The 22,031-nt window shown below is 41.6% G+C and overlaps 1 protein-coding gene and 1 long non-coding RNA gene across 5 annotated transcripts in view; one reads left to right on the top strand and one right to left on the bottom strand.

The window, feature by feature from the left end:
• LOC147367068 (guanine nucleotide-binding protein G(q) subunit alpha) overlaps positions 1 to 22,031 on the top strand; it is a 315,174-nt gene that overhangs the window by 287,412 nt on the left and 5,731 nt on the right. For both annotated transcript variants that reach the window (XM_086415620.1, XM_086415621.1), the window contains exon 6: positions 17,213 to 17,366. In XM_086415620.1, the coding sequence (XP_086271746.1) occupies positions 17,213 to 17,366 (154 nt within the window). The remainder of the gene's footprint in view (positions 1 to 17,212; positions 17,367 to 22,031) is intronic.
• LOC147367067 (uncharacterized) overlaps positions 9,764 to 22,031 on the bottom strand; it is a 38,658-nt gene continuing 26,390 nt past the window's right edge. The window contains exons 3-6 of one of the 3 annotated variants that reach the window (XR_015169775.1): positions 19,663 to 19,954; positions 18,689 to 18,730; positions 13,936 to 13,994; positions 9,764 to 12,772 (exon numbers count right to left, since the gene is read on the bottom strand). This is a non-coding gene — a long non-coding RNA (uncharacterized LOC147367067). Of the gene's footprint in view, positions 12,773 to 13,935; positions 13,995 to 18,688; positions 18,785 to 19,662; positions 19,955 to 22,031 lie in introns of all 3 variants that reach the window. The other 2 variants (XR_015169774.1, XR_015169773.1) reach the window with 2 other exon arrangements.

Below are 22,031 nucleotides of genomic sequence, written 5' to 3'. Positions count from 1 at the left end.
GGTTCTTCTTCGTCTCCTAGGACCAGTGCAGTTCCAGTCTTCTGTTCTCAGTGAAAAGTTAGCACTGATAGAGTCTTAGCCTGCCTGACATATGAAAAGGTGTATGATAACTTCAGCATCCTTTCTGGATCAGTGCAGACATGACATATCTGACATATATTCTTAACACATCTGCAGCTAGATTTGTTTCTGTTTTTTCATTAGACTTTGTTGGTGTTTCATTTTGATTAGACATCATGTAATTTCCACCATCCACCCTGATCCTAATTTTATTAAACTCCTAAAGTCATGAAAACATACAGGTATAAGACTTATGCACCTCTTCTTTTATCACAGCATGAATGAGCACATGGTCACTATCACCCAAAATCCATTCTACTTTGTTTCTGAACTTCCACTGGGGACACAGAGCTAGATCAGGAATAGCAGTTCTTACTTATTTACTTGGCTTTAGGGGCTTCCCAGGTGGTGCTAGTGGTAAAGAACCCACCTGCCAATGCAGGAGACAGAAGAGACACAGGTTCAATCCCTGGGTCTGGAAGGTCCCCTGGAGGAGGGCATGGCAACCCACTCCAGTATTCTTGCCTGGAGAATTCCAGAAACAGAGAAGCCTGGCAGGCTCTAGTCCATGGGGGTCACACAGAGTTGGACACAGCTGAAGTGATTTAAGCATGCATGCAGGAAGATGAAAATATTGGTGGGGTGGAAGAGAGAGATTGGGGGATTTCAGATGTTCTTAGAGTTGAATGAAATTTATAGCTTATAAACTTGCAAAACCTTAAAAATGTATTGAATATTTGACAAGTTTGGCACAAGTCAATCTGAAAAGATGATCAGACACAGTGGACATTGAGCATCAATTGAATGTTAGCCAGTTTACAACACACATCCATCCTTAAAGTTGAGCTATTGTTGCTCAACTATGTTTCGAGATCTGTGGTGTCCATTTCCCTCATCTGGTCCTTTTCAACTGTAGAATTAGTTCTAATTGTTTCTCCTTTTATCTCTCATCAAGTCTCCAACGCAATAGGATTGTGGGTTCATAAATTTCTTAACACCTTTGTATTGTCCAGATACCTGAAAAGTTACTTAACCACAAAGGTTTTAAGTTGGATGTACTCTTTCAAGGCTGTGTGCCAGTCGTGTGCCCTCTCCCACTGAATCTCCATGGTAACACCATGTGAGTCTAACAATGGTGTGTCTGTGACCACAGGCACAGATTTTCCTATGAGAATTGCTGTTTGCTCATGTGCTCGTCTTTCCAAGTCTTCCTTCATGTCTTTCAAAGTTGCTTTCTTCATGATACTTGAATTGTTCACCCACACCTCCCACCTCTTTTCTTTCACTGTAAAAGAAGTTGATTCTGTATGTTTTTAAGGTTTCTGTTGGTTTTATTCAAATGGTGTTTTTGTTGGACTTGTCTCGGATCTCACTTGGTTTTTAGTTTCTGGGAGAGATCTTATACCTTCTCATCACCTGCAGAATACGATTTTCCATACATAGTGGAACATTGATACTTTAAATTTTTTTTGTCTGATTGCACAATTTAGTAATAAGATTATATTGCAAATGTTTTGTAAAAAACATTTCATTGAAAATAATTCATCAAGGTTTTGTCAGAATAAAGAACAAAGAGAAGAAGCAAACTCTTCTCTTGGGCAGAATATTGAAACTTTCCACTTTAGCAGTTTACAACCAGTTTTCAGTTTTTCATTGGTGGAATTAATGCTTTTTTGGTGGAAAAATAATAGTTAATCTTTATGAATTTTATAATATATCCGTTGTACCTTCTGTTAATTCCTGTCATGTGCATATTATACAAAATGCTGGGAATTACAAAAGGGAAAGAGCCTATTGTTTCTTAAAGTGTTTCAGTCTAAAGCATAATTGAGTACTTTATTGTTTTTCAAGGAGGGATCTCTTGAATTGGCCCACAGCCTCGGGTAAAATTCATCTGGTGAATTTCTTGTGCCTCCGAATAAGTCATTCAAGATGCGGATACTGATTTTTTTTAAGCAGACAGTAGACACTGCTTTTAAAAAGAGCCAAGACTTCGTTCTAGTGTGCAGTGTCAAAACAAAAGCACTGGTGATACAACAGGGATCAAACAGATCGCTGAAAACTGCAGATGATGCATGCAACAGAATTTTAGCCAAAAGTTTACCTTCAAATCCTATAATCGTGTTTTAGTAGACACACAAACCGAAGTTGAGTGGTTTGAATTTTTTGTGTTTATTTTCTCTGCCCTTCCTCCATGTTGTCTTCAGTCCTCTGGAAGAAAAGAGTAAAAGCAGAGACAGAGCCAATCCACACATGGATTCTTAATAATGTTTTTTTATTAACTAAGAATGTTTGTAGAATTAACTTTTTTAAGAAGCTACTTAAAGTAATATGAAAAATATATCTCCCATCTTCAAATGAGGACTATTCCACAATAACTTTATTGGTTTAAAATGCCAGATGTATGGTGTTGAAACAACTGGAAAGGCATTTTTACATGTGTGCAACATCTGAGTAAATAGATCTATTGCCCTGACCCTGAAAATCAAGCAAATGAATTAAAACACTGAATGTCTTTCTCATGTTTTATCCTCCTCCATGCTGTAGAAAGAAAGAAAATGGAAACTTTTTCCTGGGGAGAAGAAAAGGAAAATAAATTTAGAACCTCAGTATCTGACTAAAAATTATAGAAAAAAAGGTAAATAGGGGGGAAAATATAAGATGAAGGATATTACAGCAAAGATATATGTGCTTTGTCATACATTATAAATTTTCTGAACATAAATTGAATATAAAACATATAGATATAAATTTGCTAATGATTCAGATAGTTTTGTAACTACATACTAGGTGTGTCACTTTAACTTGCTTTGTATCAGTCTCCCACCTAGGAAACAGGAGTCACAGCAATGCCTTCTGCTTAGGCTTGGTGTGTGAATTAAATACTGTTCTACACCAAGGGTCAGCAGACTGGCCCTCAGGCCAAATCCAGCCCCCCATCTGTTCATGTACACCTTGCAAGCTAAAATTGGTTTTTACATTTGTAAATGGTTGGGAAAAGAGTCAAAATAATAATAATATTTTGTGACACATGAAAATGATTATAAAACTCAGTTTTATTGGAACCTAGCCTCACTCATACATTTGTATATTGTCTAAAGATGCTGTACTGATCCATGGGCAGTTAAGTTGTTACAATAGAGACAGTGTGTTCTGCAAAGCCTAAAATATGTACTGTCTAGTCCTTTACAGAAAAGACTGCCAACTCTCTTCACATACTAAAATCCTTTGAATAATGTCTAGTATATATGCACACTAAAACAAATATTAGGTATTATTATTAATATTAGACCTTATACAAAATAAATAATATTCAAATAGCCAAAAATACATGTCACAGTCTGAAATATTTCATCAAATATTGTTCCTGAAAATAAACTAAAGATTTTTAAACAATTTTTATTGTTTAAAGATGTTTAAAAAAAAGCCTTAGGAATAAAATACTCCAAACTTACTTTATAAGGGGCTTAGTTTTAGAATATGTATTCCTTTTAAGAATACGTTACATCTCCTTTCTCTGTAACTTTTTGTTATGTGTTCACTTTATCTGCTCCAATTCCAGACTTATTTCCTGTCTTAATTTTCCATTTTTACCTATTGTCGGATCCTTCTGCAGTGGAAGAAGAGAGAAAAGGCTTAGGAACCAAGAATTAATGGCAAGACCTTTGATGTGTGATCAGGGATGAGTCAGGTCAGGTAGTACCCGCATTGAACAGGGCTCAAAAATGCAGTCCGTACGAGTTCTTTGAGCTTATCTCTGTGGACACAAGACAAACCAAACTCCTACGTAACACCTATTGCTTTGGGCAAAGAATTAGGCAACCACATGTTTCTGGGCCAAATTTGACCCATCCCTGAAAAAATTTTAAGTCAGCAAAGGAGATATTTTACTTAATTGCTTAGATTATTTCATTTTACTGCTGTTTTTCCCAGACTTTACTAACACACTAGGAATTTAGTCAGATTCAATCTGATGTACTAATATGTACGTGATTGCTTTGTGTAGATCAGTCAAATCTTCCTTGGACCTTTTCAGGCTGTTCAGTGTTTACAAGCTCAGTTGTATTGTCCATGCCTGTTTTCATTTTAATCTCTTACCTCTACATCCTGACAGCCTGTTTCTATTTCTCTTTATCCAACTTCTCCAGCAATTTGGCCAGGTCCCTATTCATTAACTATAGAACCAGAAAGTGGACAAGTGAAACAAAGGAAGCTGGCACTCAAACACACTTTGCTCCTTGCTTACAGCTCTAGTACAGTCTGCAGAATCCTTTTTCAGTTTGAGGTATGGGTGGATTACAGGAAAGATGGGGGGAAGGTCAGTGAATTGAAAAGTCAATGGTGTGACTACTCAAGGCATGAACTGTCTGAATCCTAGCTCAGTAATTGAGGAGCCTTATAGGCTTCTCTGGTGGCTCAGATGGTAAAGAATCTTCCTGCAATGCAGGAGACCTGGTTCAATCCCTGGTTGGGAAGATCCCCTGGAGGGCATGGCAACTCACTCCAGTATTCTTGCCTGGAGAATTCCATGGACAGAGGAGCCTGGCGGGCTACAATCCATGCAGTTGCAAAAAGTCAGGCACGACTGAGCAACTAACACTATTGGAAAAAAAGAAGGAATTCGCATATATGTTAAGGAGAGACTTTGGCTTACTGGCATTAAGCATACAGTTAGTAGGACTTGGAGCGCAGGGTATATTGTAGCTATTGAAATTAAACAATAGCCAGATCAATGTGCTATAAAATAGTCTTTGAAAGGAGGTTGCTATTTGGTCACTTATTGTTGCTTTACCACTGAGCCACCAGAGAAGCCCTGAAGTAGAATATTAGAAAATATGAAAGGAAGTAGTCCTGTCTTCTGTAAGCTATGGGACTGTGGGCTTCTACATCATTTGTCATATTTCTTCTCACCTGTGTTGAGGCTCTGGGGTCTCCTTAGTCTGACAGTGACTGCTTCTCCTTGCCCTGTCCCTCCAATCTCTCTGTCTTCCCTTTTCTGTCCTCCCTGCTCTCCTACAACACGCTCTGGTCTGCACGAGTTCATTGCACAAGGGCCTGCCTGCTCTGTGACCTCATCTCTGCTAGAAACCTTAGACCTGGAGGTCACAGGCAAATGTGCTGTGTTTCTTTGCTTCTCTAAACATCCCGTGCAGGTAGAAGACATCAGTTCATGCACGGGTAGAAATTATACTATTAAAACCTTCAGGACCTGTCTTCAAGCCTAAAGAGTTTGCCAAATTTGATCTCCAATAATCACTTGCAAATATTTGCAAAGACTAAGAAAATTACAGAGGAAATGATATCTGTCCAGCCAAGTTTAGTATCTTTATTATTTCTCTTCCTGTTGTCAATTTGGATAGCAGAAGTGGGATGGCTAGGGAGCTGTCCTTAATTATTTCTCATTACAAATGCTCCACTTACATATTAATCAGTTGTTTTCTTGGTTTACTCTGGGGTTGAGAGTTGTCAGGCTACAAGTCCAGTATTTGCCAGTCCCAAGAATTAGGCAACAGCCCTGAGTCAGCAACAGAGACATCTTAATGGTTTCATAGATGGGGGATCTTACACATCTGAAGTTCAGGGGCCCTGCAGCGAAACCCCCCTGTGGCGGCAGACAGCATGCGGGACAAAGCAGCAGTCTTCTCTACCCAAGGGTGGAGGGAGACCATCCATTACAACGGGAATTGACATTAGGTTGGCTCATCAGTTACCAGGGAAAGCAGATGGGTGTGCCCTTCTCTGGAGGCCCTTTGATAAACTATCACAGTGGAGATGTTCTGATCCACAGATTAGAACAATCACTAGCTGAGGCCTAGGGGCAAGTATGTTTAGGTTCTGTGATTAAGAGGGAAGGTCAGTCATGTGAGTACCGTGTCCTTCAAGCAGGGACTGGTCAAGCAGGGGATGTACAGAGAGCAAGAGAACAATCGTTTTGGATAGACCAATTATATAAGTATTAACCATTTATAGAGATTTTGAAGATACTCCCCCTTAACATGTGGAGAATCTTAGGAAGAAACTGACTAAGCATTTGGCAGAAACCTGGATGATTTTTCCAGTTTTTTATAAATCAGATGTATCTGGACTTGAAACCATGGATAGATTAACTTTGTGCAATTTCAGGAAATAGATTTTACTGGATTTATAGTTTGGCTAAAGATTTGAGGTCAGCGATCACCTTACCAGGAGGTTCTTACATAGCAATTTTGCCATGTCTGATAGTACACTATAGAAAACTGCTATGTGCTGGGCTCACAGCTGAGCGCTTTCCATGCAGCATTCCATTCTGTCCTCCCAAACCTGGGAGATACGAGGAAACTGAGGTGCAGTCACTTGCCCAAGGTCACAAGAGTCATGTTTCAAACCAAGGGAGCTCACAGTCCTGGCCCTTCCCACTCCCACCTCCCCCCAGCAACAGGAGCTCAGCACAGGTGTTTTGAATGTGCGTTGATGTCAGCTCCGACACATATCAATGAGATCCTACTGGAGATACAAAGTACATCAAGCTTTTTCCTAAATAATCAAGGAAAGAAAGAGATGCAGACCAGGCTTGCAAATTTTTTTTTTCATAAAGGCTTTGGAGTTCCTGTCTTTTGAGTTGGTACATTTATTTACCCAAGTGACATATGTAAATGAAATCAATACCTGAGAGTGTGTTCCTAAGTCCTTGTTAAGGATGTGTGTTTTTCAAAGTATTCAGTGTTTGATAAACTACAAATGATAATGATTGATTCAAATTTGATATTATTATGAATCATTATATTAAAAGTCAACTAGTCTTTGCTCTTTTAAAATAACCTTTAATAAAGTAATTTATGAGGTATTCTTTGATAAATTGTGACAGAAGAAATAGTGAAGCTTGTCATGGCAGTAAGAGTGAAGAGTGGTATTTAAAATGCATATCCTAATAATCCTGTATCCTGTATCCTAATAATCTCCTTTCCTGATCACTTTCAGAAGCAGAAATGATGCTAATAAAACTGGTACCTTGTGGAACGTACCTTGGCAGCACATTTTTCATCATGCACAGTATATAGACGCAGCCTTACAAACAGCTAGGCATTAAAATTGAGCGTGATTGTATGACCAGCAGATGTCTTAACTTGTAACTGAAGAATATTTAAGGCATGATAAAATGTGTATCTTTCCCTTTGGCTAAACAGCCTGTTACTTTACCAAAATGCCCACGTAACCACTCTGTCCATGTATCTGGACCTCAGTCATTTAAATCAAGTGTGTCACTTGGCCTTTTTTAGAAGAAAACTCACGAAATGCAGAATCACTGAATTGTGAACACAAGTTATAAGCAAAGAATCACAGGCCCTTGACCCAAGTTCTGGCATCAGTTAGTGCATTTGTGGATCACTCAGACCGTCTGCATCTCTGAGCCCTGAAAAGCTGCATCCCATTGTGTCTGGAGTGCATCCTACCTCAGAGAGCAGCTGAGAACAACTCCTAGATGACTGTAAGGCCCTCAGTGGTGATTGAGCAGTCTTCACGCTTATTTCTTGTGTCTAGTTAAAGGCTATGTTCTAGACCTTACGGAGAATATAAATGAATAAGGCTCTGATATGAGGGGGAAATAGCGACAGGGAGAGGCTGGCAGGTGGGTGACTTGGATCATAGAAATGAATGAGGGTCTCATTTAAATTGTATTCTTTGCAAAGTGTGAGAACTTGTATTTACTGGCAAAGTAATGACTTGCAAAAGTTAGGAAAACTGATGTTCAGATCTCTGGTTTAATGCTGGTTCTTGCTGGAGGGAAATACCACCTTGGCAGAGTGCCAACCCATGCTGTCACTGGCAGCAGGACTACAAGGGCTAGAGACATGAACTAGTGTCCCTTGAGGCCCGTTGATAATTTTTTGTGCAGAGTTTTGGGCAAAGTCATAGCCTGAAGAAAGCCAACTTCCTGTAGGGATCTTGGGCCACGTCCACAGGATCTGGCCTTTTTCTTGATAGGAGGGAGATTTGTACGAGAGCCAAAAGGAAGGAAGGCAGAGGCTGCTTACCTCCAGGCAGGTAATTGTGTCTCTCTGCAAGCCACACTGGAGATGTCTGATAGAGCTTCCTGTTGGCCTCTGCTCCCTGCCAGCCCTGGAGACAGGCAGGCAGTGGGAGCCAGCAGCTTCTTTCATGACTGGCGGGGGCAGGAGTGCATACGTTCTTCATGGGGCCCAGTGTGTTTATGCCTCCCAGCCCCCACTGTAAAATGTAAATGAAGAGGAATTGTTTCACAGTCTCAACATGGAAAATTTTCTTACTTGATACCTAAGTTGCAGAGATCAGAATGCCACAAAATGTTTTACACAGAATCATCACAGGTCCCTCCAGTTGGTCCTGGATTTCAATTCCCTTTTGCTTTTGCTCTTCTTTTTTCCTTGTAATCTCTCCATCTCTCGAGTCAACTCAGAACTACATTGCTTTTAAGCCTTCCCCACTCAAACCTTTCCTGCGTATGTGACCCCAGCCTCTTTTTAACCACTCTTAGGCGCTCATCCATAGACCTGTGCTTCCCTGGTGGCTCAGTGGTAAAGAACTTGATCCCTCCTGGGTTGGGAAGATCCCCTGGAGGAGAAAACAGCAACCCACATCAATATTCTTGCCTGGAAAATTCCTTGCGTAGAGGAGCCTAATGGACTATAGTCCATGGGGTCACAAAGAGCCGGACACCACTGAGCACGCATGCAGATGCAGGTGGCAGATAACATTAGTTCCAGGTGTACAGCATAGTGACCCAGTGTTTGTATATATTGCAAAATGATCACCACAATAAGTCTAGATAACATCCATCACCTCACAGTTTTAACTTCTTTTCTTGTGATGAGGACTTTTAAGATCTACTGTCTTAGCAGCTTACAAATATATAATACAGTCTTGTTAACTGTAGTCATCATGCTGTATGTTACATCCCCAGGACTTACTAATTTTATAATTGGAAGTTTGTACCTTTTAACCACCTTTACCTGTTTCACCCATCTTCTGCCTCCCTACCTCTGGTAACCAGTCTGTTCTCCGTATCTATACTTGTTTTTATTTTTTTGTTTGTTTAAGTTAGTTAGTTAGTTTGGGCTGTGCTGGGTCTCTGTTGCTGCACGCAGACTTTCTCTAGTTGTGGCAAGCAGGGGCTGCTCTCTAGTTGCAGCGCTCAGGCTTCTCATCGTTGTGGCTTCTCTTGTTGCAGAGCACAGGCTCAGTAGTTGTGATACACAGGCTTAGTTGCTCAGCAGTATGTGGAATCTTCCTAGACAATGCATGTCTCCTAAATTGGCAGGTGAATTCTTTGTCCTTGAGCCACCAGGGAAGCCCCTGTTTTTAAGAATCAACATAAATGAGATTATATGGTATGTCTTTCTCTGTCTGATTTATTCCACTTAGCATAATACCCTCAAGGTTCATCTATTTTGTTGTAATTGGCATGGTTTTCTTTTTTATGGCTGAATAACATTCCATTACATGTATATGTATGTGTGCATGTGTTATATATATTATACATATACACATTGTAAAGAACTGACATGTGTGTATATTAAATGTGCTATATATGCATATATACACATTATACATAAATAATTATACATATACATGTATGTATGTTATACATATGTCAGTTTTCTTGATCCATTCATCCATTGATGATGCAGTTTGCTTCCATGTCTTAGCTAGTGTAAATAATGTTGCAGTGAACATGGGTGTGTAGATATCTTTTCAAGTTAGTGTTTTTATTTCCTTCAGATACATACCCAAAAGTGGAATTGCTAGATCATATAATAGTTCGGTTTTTCATTTTTTGAGGAACTTCCTTACTGTTTTCCATAGCAGCTGCACCACTTTAATAGCTCTACCAACTGTCCACAAGGGTTCCCTTTCCTCCAATCCTCGCCCCTACTTTTTTTTTTGGCTTTTTGATGCTAACCATTCTGACAGGCGTGAGGTGATACCTCACAGTATTTAGATTTGCATTTCCCTGACGATTAGTGTTGTTGAGCATCTTTTCACGTAGTTACTATTGGCCATCTGTATGTCTTCTTTGGAAAAATGTCTCTTCAGATCCTCTGCCTATGTTTTAATCAGAATTTGTGTGTTTTTGCTGTTGGATTTGTGTGAGAATCAATATGGGATGTTAAGGATTAGAGGTGTGAGACCCCCTCAACAATAGCCTGAACCAGTCCTTTTCTGATGATCTTGGTTCCACCATTCTGCTTGTGATTTACACGGTGGGGAGCAGGGAGCCTCTCCTTCAGCCCAGGCCAGAGATCAAGATAGAGATTAGCACTCCACCTCTTCACTGATTACAGGCTTGGGAGGAGCAACTCACCTGATCAGTGTTGTCTTAAGTCTGTTTCAGCTTAGGTAACAAAACACCATAGACCAGGTGGCTTATAAATGACAGATATTTGTTTCTCACAGCCCTGGGGCTGGGAGGATCAAGCCTTGGGCAGTTTCAGCATCTGGTGAGCGCCTGCCTCGTGGTTCATAGATGGCCATCCTCTTGCTGTGTCCTCACATAGCAGAAGGTGTGAGGTCTCTTTTAAAAACGTTAATCCCAGTTACCTCCTGACGGCCTAGCTTTTGAAAACTTACATTGGAGGTAAGGATTTCACCATATGTACGTCAGAGTGACAGAGTTCACAGCAAATGGTCTGGGCAAGACTGACATTTCTGTGGCCACGTTTACTTGAGGCAGGGTGACTGCGTGGAGACCACTCAACCCACTGTGCTCACTCTCAGGCAGACTGTCCTCGGTCTCTGTGACCCTTTGCTTTTTCCATGTCTCTAAGGGTGGGGACTCAGTCAGTTCAGTCGCTCAGTTGTGTCTGACTGTTTGCAACTCCATGGACTGCAGCATGCCAGGCTTCCCTTCCCCCAGCTTCACCAACTCCCAGAGCTTGCTCAGACTTGTGGGTGGGGACTAGGTAGGCCCATTGATCTCTGCTCCCTCTGTTCCAGCTCTCTCACCAGGCCACCCTTCATTGCTTTCTGTTCAGGAGAAGTGGTATATGGGGTCAACAACAAGTCAGAAACCTCCTTGGGCCTCAAGTATAAGCAGTCCCATCTGGTTAATAAAGAGCTTTAGTGTTTGGAAGAGAGTGAAAACCTTAATTGACATCCTCTTTCAATTGACTGGTTTTAACCCCAAGAGGAGGAGCATATGATTGCACCACTTCCCTGAGACTGCAGGAGAAGGCAGTGGCAATCCACTCTAGTACTCTTGCCTGGAAAATCCCATGGGCGGAGGAGACTGGTAGGCTGCAGTCCATGGGGTCGCACAGATGGACACGACTGAGCAACTTCACTTTCACTTTTCACTTTCATGCATTGGAGAAGGCAGTCACAACCCACTCCAGTGTTCTTGCCTGGAGAATCCCAGGGATGGAGGAGCCTGGTGGGCTGCTGTCTGTGGGGTCACACAGAGTCAGACACGACTGAAGCGACTTAGCAGCAGCAGCAGCAGCAGCCTGAGACTGCTTTTAAACTTGTCTTCAGAGGTGAACAGATCCTCACGTGTATGACTGATAAATTCAGTGTCTCATATGTTGTTATTTTGTTCTCTTACTTGCAACTCCAGGCCCTAGAGAATTACTAAAAAGCAAGTGACACCAGTCTCCTGGGACACATCATTCCCCCACAGACTTGAGTTTTTACTGAGCAGAGTGGATTGTGCCTCCCTCTCTGCACAGTCCATCACCTTGCAAGATGTCATAAAAACCTGATGTTAGTCTCATTTAGGATTTAGTCTGGGGGCTTTTAGCAGGAGTTTATCAATTTGTTAACATTCCCCTGGGGGTTAAAAATATTAGAAATTCTCACTGTGGAGTGAAAAACAACTTACACGGCATAAAGTAAGAATCGTAATTCAGTTCAGTCACTCAGTCGTGTCCGACTCTTTGCAACCCCATGAACCGCAGCACACCAGGCCTCCCTGTCTATCACCAACTCCCGGAGTCCACCCAAACCCATGTCCATTGAGTCATTGATGCCATCCAACCATCACATCCTCTGTCGTCCCCTTCTCCTCCTGCCCTCAATCTTTTCCAGCATCAGGGTCTTTTCAGATGAGTCAGCTCTTCACATCAGGTGGCCAAAGTATTGGAGTTTCAGCTTCAACATCAGTCCTTCCAATGAACACCCAGGACTGATATGCTTTAGGATGGACTGGTTGGATCTCCTTGCAGTCCAAGGGACTCTCAAGAGTCTTCTCCAAAACCACAGTTCAAAAGCATCAATTCTTTGGCGCTCAGCTTTCGTTATAGTCCAACTCTCACATCCATACATGACCACTGGAAAAACCATAGCCCTGACTAGATGGACGTTTGTTGGCAAAGTAATGTCTCTGCTTTTGAATATGCTATCTAGGTTGGTCATAACTTTCCTTCCAAGGAGTAAGTGTCTTTTAATTTCATGGCTGCAGTCACCATCTGCAGTGATTTTGGAGCCCAGAAAAATAAAGTCAGCCACTGTTTCCACTGTTTCCCCATCTACCTGCCATGAAGTGATGGGTCCGGATGCCATGATCTTAGTTTTCTGAATGTTGAACTTTAAGCCAACTTTTTCACTCTCCTCTTTCACTTTCATCAAGAGGCTTTTTAGTTCCTCTTCACTTTCTGCCATAAGGGTGGTGTCATCTGCATATCTGAGGTTATTGATATTTCTCCCAGCAGTCTTGATTCCAGCTTATGCTTCCTCCAGCCCAGCGTTTCTCATGATGAATCTTAATTGGGAGAGACAAAAAGCAGGAAGCCAGCACGGTTAGATTTTCATTGCACGACTCGGGCACTGGGCTGGATGTGTGACTAGCACTTCTTATCATGAAAACAGGACAGAGCGTCGTGTTTCTCGCCTTGGTCCCTAGCTCAGCAAGCTCTCTGCACTTTCCACCTCCAAGTGCATGCTGTATGTCAGCAGCATCAGCCTCACCTCCAGGCTTATTAGAAATGCAGGCTCCTGGGTCCCACCCCAAGCTGAGTCACAGCCCGTGTCCCCAGGTGATTCATAACACATGCTAATTTGGAGAAGCCCACCTCCATCACAGTGCTTCCCAAAGTTAACCCTACATCAGAATCCCCTGGAGGGCCCACTAAAAATGTAGATTCCTAGGGCTTACCCCCTAAGATTGAGGGGGTTTTTTGGTGGTTGTTGTTGTTTTGGCAGTGCTGCACAGCATTCAAGATCATAGTTCCCTGATCAGGGATTGAAGCCATGCCCACTGCATTGGAGGCATGGAGTCTTAACCACTGAATCACCAGGCAAGTCCCTGAGACTGAATTTGGTAGGTCTGGTTGGAGGTATGTGGGTGCTAATGCTGCTGATCAGCCACCCACTTTGCTGCTCTTTAGCTTTCCCCTGAGGGAGAAGCTCCTGCCGAGGCCACACAGCATTTGCCAAGTTGGAAAACAGCCTAGAGCAACCCCAGACTGCAGACACTGGCAAAGCTTCAGTGGGACCAGGCCAGTCAGCAGGCTCACCTCCACCGTGGCCCCGGCTGCAGCAGCCCCGGGCACAGAGGGATAGGCACCGCCACAAGACATCTCTAGGACCCAGGGCTGGGCATAGTCCACTGTCTCTACTGTGTCCTAGTATGAGGCCCCCCTTACAGTAGACCTCCATCTGGAGCTTGGGGGATCCAGTTCTGACTTGAACTTAATCATAGAGGCCTCAGGTGCCTCCTTGTTCGTGAACTCAAAGTCAGGACCACTCCTCTCCCCTTTCTAGTCTCTACCCCGGGTCTAGCCACTTACCATTAGACTTCAATCTAAAAACGGTCCCAGTAGGGCCCTCCCCTGGGGACCCCATCATACCCCTTCTGGAGAGTGCTAATCACAGTGATAAGCCTTTCGGATGGAGGCTATCTGGTTGAGGCCAAGGTGTACATACCCGCTCTTTAGACATGACTTCTCTGAAGGCCACAGTATGATTTTCTGGAATTGCTACAACTGTAAATAAGAAAAAAAGTTAATTCTTCCATCAGGGATGTCACTATCTAATTAACCATCTTTAGATCCTTTAATTCTTTCAGTTTTATTAGGGCCTTTGCTTTCCTTCAGTCATGAAATTTTCAACCTGTAAAATCTCAGGCTACAAGAGATCATTTCTCAGTGAATATTGTTTCCAGGCTTAAACTTTTGTTACTGGTGATGACAATCGGTAAAAGGCATATAGATTGTAAAAATACTGTTTTTAAAGGCTGTTCATATTATTTATATTAAATATGGGCTGTGAAATAAACACTGTCCCTTGAAGTAACCCATCCCTCCATATTTAATTATCTAATGGTAGGCACAGAGTGTAAAGGTAAAGAGATTGTGATGCCACAAACTTGGCCTCTGTGCACCAGAGTCGAATTGAATCGAATCTCAGAGACAGTTTTGAATGAAACAGAAAAGAACAGCTTTATTGCTTTTCCAGGCAAAGGAGGCCACAGGGGACTTGTGCCCTCAGAACGGTGTGTCCCAACCCACGGGGACTTGGTGAGCAGTTTTATAGCAGTGTTCAGGGTGGGATTGCTGGTGAGGACCAGGGTGTGTGCAGGACCTGCATTCCTTTCATCTGGCCTAAGGTGGTCTCCTGATAAGCTTCTATGATTCTGGGGGTTATCCCATCTGTGACCTGTTCTCTGGAATGAAGCGTGTTTCATCTAGTAATTAATATCTTTCATTTGTTGGGGGTTTTAGTTCTGCAGACAAGCTCAAAGGTGTTGTTATGTGTATTCCTTGAGGCAGAACCGGGACCCTGTTCTGAGGCTGCATCCCTCACTTCCCTGATTAGCAGCTGTTTGCCCTTTGAAACTCAGGGAAGGCTGAAGCCTGTTTCCTACAAACAAGAAATGGGAGACAGAGGAAGGCTTGCATGACCAGGAGCCCACAGCATTCTGCTCAATTTCGATTGGTGGTGATGGACTTTATCAGGTTTGGTAAAGGTCTCCTTTTGAACAGTAGGCCTTTTCAGCTTGATTTGAATTGGAACACTTTACAGAAGAAAAGAGCAAGACATATTCAGGATATAGGAAATTGCTTGGTGAGCTTAACTTCCCAGAACTTTTTCTGGAACAGCGGTCATAGGGTAATGCAGAAGAGTGTAGTTGGCCTCTATAATGCTGAACTGTGAAACTCAGGACACATTCTACATCGGGAAGGTAAAAGCTGAGCAGAATGTGTTAACAGCTTGAACCGTTAGTCTTCAAGATCATCCTTCAAACATCTTTCATTCACTTCCTTTTAGAAATTTGAGAATGAAGTGGATCCAGCTATATCAATCAAAAGCATTAGATTTTTTTTTAAATTTTATATTGAACTAGAGTTACCAATATTGTATTAACAGTTTCAGGTGTACAGCAAAGTGGTTCAGTGATAAATAGCATTCTTTTTCAAAGTCTGTGAGCCTGTTTCTGTTTTGTAAGTAAGTTCATTTGCATCATTTTGGGGGAGATTCTGCATATAAATAATATATTGTTTTTCTCTGAGAAGTATTTTATATATAATAAGATCCAGAAAAAATACAGTTCAAACTAGCTTAAAAACTAAAGAGTACTTAATTGGTTGATGTTACTAAAAAATGCAAAGCATCACCAGGTTTTGGCATGGTTTGACCAAGAAGTTAAAACCTAGTTTCTTTTTCTTCCTGTTTCAAAATGGTTTCTGGAAGCTCAAGGCTACACGATGCTTCTTCCACTTTTTTCATGAAAGCTGGTTCTCTGTTCCAAAGCTCTTGGCAAAAATCCTGGAGTTTAACTGGACTGGTTGAGCAGCTTGGCTACACTGGTAACCAAAAAACAAGGGAAGCAGTAGTCCAAGTGACAGGAACCTGGATTCAGAGCCCAGCCCTGAATCACCCCAGGTACAAGGAGAATAGGATTATTTGTTTAGTTGCCAAGTCATGTCTGACTCTTTGTGACCCTATGGACTGTAGCCTGCCAGGCTCCTCTGTCCATGGGATTCTTCAGGGAAGAATACTGAAGTGGGTTGCCATTTCCTTCTCCAAGGGATCTTCCTGACCCAGGGATTGAACCCACTTTTTGAATAGGATCCTCTGGCTTAAGCCATTAAGCCACCTGTTAGCAGTAGACATGGGCTCAATCCTCAGCAGGCTTTTCCATTGCCCCAGACTTGGTCATAACACATAGATCCAAGACAGGGGAATGGAGAGTGTTCTCTGTTGTCTGAGAAAATGCAGGCCCAAGGAGGATTCTCCAAATCTGCCACCTTGGTCTGTGACCAAGGGCAGGAATGATTTCGAAGCAAGTGTGTCTGTAGAAGGAAGAGCTGGTGAATAGATGTGGGCTAAGCGAGGAGGCTGTCTAGCTTTTGGCTGGTGAGTGATCACCCGAGTCAGAAGTACCCTTGAAACATCTTCATTTGTAAGAGCAAGCTGACTAATTCCTTAAGAATTCATAGAGGTTTTCTGTTACCTAGACTGACTTGATAGATAGCTTCAGTTGAAAACACTGAAGGTGGTGAGCAATATTACATTTGTATTTCCAACTAATTACTATGTATAGGTCCACAGTTGTGTATGAAAATTATAGTGAAACTTAGGGAGACAGTGTGTTCTGATAAATAGGAAATGTGTGATCTAAAAATATTTTTCCATGTGTTTTTCTAATCAGGGAATGTGTGTGTGTGTATGTGTGTGTATATATATATATATATATGTATAGTAAAAAATAATACTTCTAAAAAATATTGATGCACTTTGGGCAAAGAATAAAGTAACTTTGTTTTGACTGTTATGTAATAGACTAATTGTGAAGTCCCTAGTACATATAGGTTAAGAAATGCAAAATGAAGCCTGGTTCTTAGTTTTTGATACAGACCTTAAGTATTTGGCCATGAATGAATAATTCTTGGTGGGCATTTGTGACAGTGTGCCAGGTACAACTTGATTCTCTAGGCTTTGATGATTCTTTTTCTACCTTAAAAGTTCTATCAGTAGATATTTATTATTATTATTCTCTTCTGCTCGTCAGCCTGAGAGTTTGCCTAATGAAAAGAGCTGCTGAGCCTTTTGCATGTAAATCCTGATGCCATGGAAGCTCAGCCCAAGGCCACAGAAATTGAATGCATACCAAAGATGGGTTGGACTTACAAAGCAAACAGTTCCCAGGCTGAGTGATCATGTAATTCACGTCTTGTTTTTCTGCTGATTTTTTTTTCAGAACCGAATGGAGGAAAGCAAAGCACTGTTTAGAACAATTATCACGTATCCCTGGTTCCAGAACTCCTCAGTTATTCTGTTCTTAAACAAGAAAGATCTTCTAGAGGAGAAAATTATGTATTCCCACCTAGTTGACTATTTCCCGGAATACGATGGTAAGTCTTCACTCTTCAGCCAGCGTGTTAGCCAGGGAAATATCCCACCTCCTGAGACCAGGGCCAGAGCTGACACACTCCTGTACTCCATCAGTGCCTCAGAAGCCCACGTGTTGATGGAGTATGAATCATTGTTTGTCCTGTCTTTTAATGACCTGAAATGTTTCACTTACCAACAGTGATGAAATTTACACTTACTTCAAAATACATAAGAAGCTTTCTTTTATATCAGAGGATGGAACCATCCCCTAGTTTTGACTATGTATCAACCATTATAGTTCCCTCTTGAGTTCCCTTTCATTTGGTAACAGTCTGCCTGTCCTTCTCTCTGGAGAGAAAACAGAATTTTGTGGTCAAGAGCCCATGGTCTGAAGTCGATCTGTCAGCTTCAAATACCAGTTCTGATACTTCCTATTTGTAAACCTTGATCAAGTAACTGAATTGCTCTGGGCTTTAGAACCAAACTTTTGTTTTGTTGACTGTAATAGATAACATAAGTGTGAGATTTCAGCATGATGCCTGACACAGATATTTTCTTTGGAGGGCTTCATGACCCCATGAAGCCCCATTATCCTGAGAGAAGGCACCCATCTTTTAAGCTCTGCCTGTAGCACCCACTTTGGGACTCCTGTCTATGTACTTTGCATTATTTACTTCCTTCTTATAACAAATCTTGCCTCCTCAACTAGACTGAAATCCTGGATGACTGAGCACAACACCCAACCCCTTCTGCAAAATATTACTTGCTGACAGATTGGTAACAAAATGCATCCGTACCAGCCACTCTGAAACAGGTGAAAGAGTCACAGCCACTGCCCTGTAAGAACTTATCTGCAGAGTCCACACTCAGCTCCCCACACACGCTCGAGTATAGATTAGGAGTGGCTAACTGTGGGCTTCCTAGGTGGCTCAGTGGTAAAGAGTCCACCTGCCAAGCAGGAGACTCGGTTCTGATCCCTGGGTCAGGAAGATCCCCTGGAGAAGGAAATGGCAACCCACTCCAGGATTCTTGCCTGGGAAAGCCCATGAACAGAGGAACCTGGTGGGGTCGCAAAAGAGTCAGACATGACTGAATGACTAAACAACTAAGTAAAATTCTACTGAAACAGCCACACCCACTCATTTATATGCTGTCTGGCTGCTTTTATGCTACAGCAGCAGAACTAAGTGGTTGTGATAGAGCTCAAGTGGCCCAGAAGCTCAAAATATTTACTCTGTGGTCCTTAAACAGAGAAAGCTTGCCAAACCCAGATCTAAGTGAATAGCATGTAAGAGGACAAACTTTGAATGTCGCACAGCACTGCACCAGCTCGGCCACTTACCGGCGGTGGGGCCTCAGTCACATTTAAGTACTCAGTTTCCTCCTGGGTAAAAAAGAATTGAATGGAATCACGTATGCAAGTCACGTAGCTCGGTGCCTGGCAGAGAGAAGAACACAAACCCAAAAGTACCTATTCTAGAGGTGCAACAAGAGAATGGGCTGTTTTTAAAAAATACTTTATCAGCATAAGCTATCTGGTGTGTATGTCAACTCAGCAGCGTTTTTGTACTTCTAGGAACTCCTTAAGAAAGGCAATTACTTATTGTAAAGTTTAAAAATAAAATAAAATTTAAAAAAAAAAAAGAAAGAAAGGTAATTACTTCAAAACTAATACTCAGTTTGGCCTCATAGCTTTCCCCAAAGATGCCAACACATTGAGGATGGAGTTTCACTCATCTTTCATCACACGTGTGTTTGGTGTGATGCTGCTCTTGGAAGGGAAACGTTACATGTTAATGAACTGAAGTTCCTTCTCAAATGCACATAGAATTCTAACTTGTAGGGATGTTATCATGCTGGTTTTGTCTGCAGTGTGTTCCCATCCTCTGTCCAAGTAGCTTTTCCTTTGTGCTTTGAGGTCCCTTTAAAAACAAATACTTGCCTATCCTGTTCTCTGTTCCTCCTTTTACTTGGCCACTAGCCTGCCACCAAGTCACAGATGCCCGAGCCTGTAGTCCTCAGTGCTCCTGAGCAAAGCACGGAAGGAGGCAACCTAGCACTGGTTCTCTCCCTCAGCAGCAGGCTGACTCCTTAAACACGAGACCAGCCCAAATAAGGTGGGCACGAAGCGTCCGGCTTACACCTAACACACATGCTTGCCTCGTATGGCTGGAAGGGGAGACTTGTTTTAGTCTTTCTCAGAATTTGGTGAAAATCCACGAATGAGAAATGACCACCACCCCCTGACATAGCACAAGCCTGTAGGCAGCATGTTTTCATTATGTGCATACTTATGGGATGACAGAGCAGACCCACCGAGGCTCAAGGCACCCACACAGCACACATAGAACAGCACACCAGGGTTGGTTTTCCTGCGATAAAGACCCGAAGTAAGTGTTAGAGTACTGTTCTTCCTTCTCTGTGCGGCTTCTTCCTCTTCTTTTTACATTTCTCCTTTGTCCAGTGAGTTCCCGATTCCCCATCACTATAAATAAGAGCATCTTCCTTCCAACATGAGCCCACTGTGAATGTTGTTAAATCTGAAGTTCATTTTTTTTTCACTGTCCATCTTCCCTGGTAACACACGTCACGCATATAGGAAACTTGTCTGTGGAAAAAGAATAAAAGACGCTGATAGTTATTCCTAAAGCAGATGCAGCTGTCATTCCAGGAGACTTCAGGCCCTTGTAAGATGAGCTGAGAGAAAAAATTCTAGGCCCACTCTGCAGTGACATGTTTATAATACACATGTTTATAGTATTATAAATTTCACACTTCCACATTTCTGTACTTACAAGGTCTTAATCATAATGAATGTCATTTCTTTATTTCTCTTCAGAAAGGAAAATTACCATTTCCACATGGACTTGAATTGCAAAACTGTTCATAGAGACTATGGGATTTTTGTTCCTGCTATAATGGCCGTAATGATTTCTTTGTAGTTTATGTTTATTCAGATAACAAATTATGCTTAAAAGCATAACAGACTCCACGTGCTCTTCTTCAGTGAACTTGAGTTATGTTCTAATATACTTTAGAGTTAAAAAAAGAACAAAAGAGTCAAAAGAATAGACTTTCGTTTCCCAAAAAGAGCAAGTAAAATTTCATTCACAAGCCAGAAAGATAACGTTCTTTTATGAAAATGGAAGTCTGCATCAGTTCTAACAATCTACTGGTCCATCTCCGGGAGATGGTGAAAGATAGGGAAGCCTGGTGTGCCGCAGTCCACGAGGTTGCAAAGAGTTGGACACGACTGAGCAACTGAACAATAACAACAATGGAATTAAGTTAAAAATAGTACATTAAATAAGCTAGGACACTAAATTTATCTCTCTCTCTCTCTCTGTCTCTCACATATTTTTAATTGGGGCACTCTTTAATTCAGTATGGTGCCAGTCTTCTTAATCATTGACAATTTCAAATCTGGGCTAAGTCAGGAATTCAAACATTCCTTTTGTAACCTGTACAAGTGAGAATAATCTGCTTTCATGACTCTTCCTCCCAATGTCTGGCAGTGTTGGATATAAGCTTATTTGCTTATAAGATTGGTTTGAAAAGTTTTCAAGTTGACTTTCTGAAGCTTACCATGTATTTTGTTAGAATCTGTAGGCCCTCAGTAGAATTGTCAAAGATTTCTTTATCCCAACCAGTAAATAACAATACTGATTAAAAAAAAAAAAAAAATCTAAGCTGTGGATCCCAAGCGGGTTTTCTGGGAGAGGAGGAATAGAGCTTATAGTGCTTACCCCTCTTTCATGGTATAAAGCTAAATGGAAAATGGGAGAAATTCAGATGCATAGTGCCAAAAGATGCATATAAGAAAGGTGCTTATTCTAGAACAACAGACAGAAAATGAAATAAATTATATAAAGAAAAAAGAAAGAAAGTGCTCAGTCCTTGATAGGTGGTAATGTTTTGGTATTGCTTTTAATTTACAACAAGTTTTAAATTAACATATTTATCAGGGTCTATTATGTTTTTAAAACAGTTCTGCTAAGATATGATTCACATACAATATATAATTCATCCATTTAAAGCATACCATTCAGTTGTTTTTTGTATGTGTCATTAGTTTCATGAATTATTGTAAAATATATGTAACGTGAAAGTTTGTCTTTTTAACCATTTTTAAGCATGCAGTTCAGTGATACTATAATTACATTCACAGTGCAGAGCTGCTGCTGCTGCTGCTCCTTAGTCGCTTCAGTCATGTCCACCTCTGTGCGACCCCATAGACGGCAGCCCACCAGGCTTCCCAGTCCCTGGGATTCTCCAGGCAAGAACACTGGAGTGGGTTGCCATTTCCTTCTCCAATGCATGAAAGTGAAAAGTGAAAGTGAAGTTGCTCATTCGTGTCCGACTCTTAGCGACCCTATGGACTGCAGTCTACCAGGCTCCTCCATCCATGGGATTTTCCAGGCAAGAGTACTGGAGTGGGGTGCCATTGCCTTCTCCACACAGTGCAGAGCAGCCATCTCTATTTCCAAAACTGTGTCATTGCCCCCCAAAATTCTATAATCATTAATTAATATCTCCCCATTTTCCCTTCTTCCTAACCCCTGTTAAACTCTAATCTACTTTCTATCTCTATAAATGTGCCTTTTCTCAATACTTCACCTAAGTGGAATCCTGCAGTATATGTTGTTTTATGTCTGACTTATTTTACCTGACATATTTTCAAGATT

The sequence above is a fragment of the Bos grunniens genome, chromosome 8 (assembly GCF_055505025.1).
Source record: "Bos grunniens cultivar Pamir isolate PY7600 chromosome 8, Bosgru_T2T1.0, whole genome shotgun sequence".
NCBI lineage: Eukaryota > Metazoa > Chordata > Mammalia > Artiodactyla > Bovidae > Bos > Bos grunniens.
The sequence above is the reverse complement of the archived record's forward strand: the minus strand, read 5'-3'. Positions and strand labels throughout refer to the sequence as shown.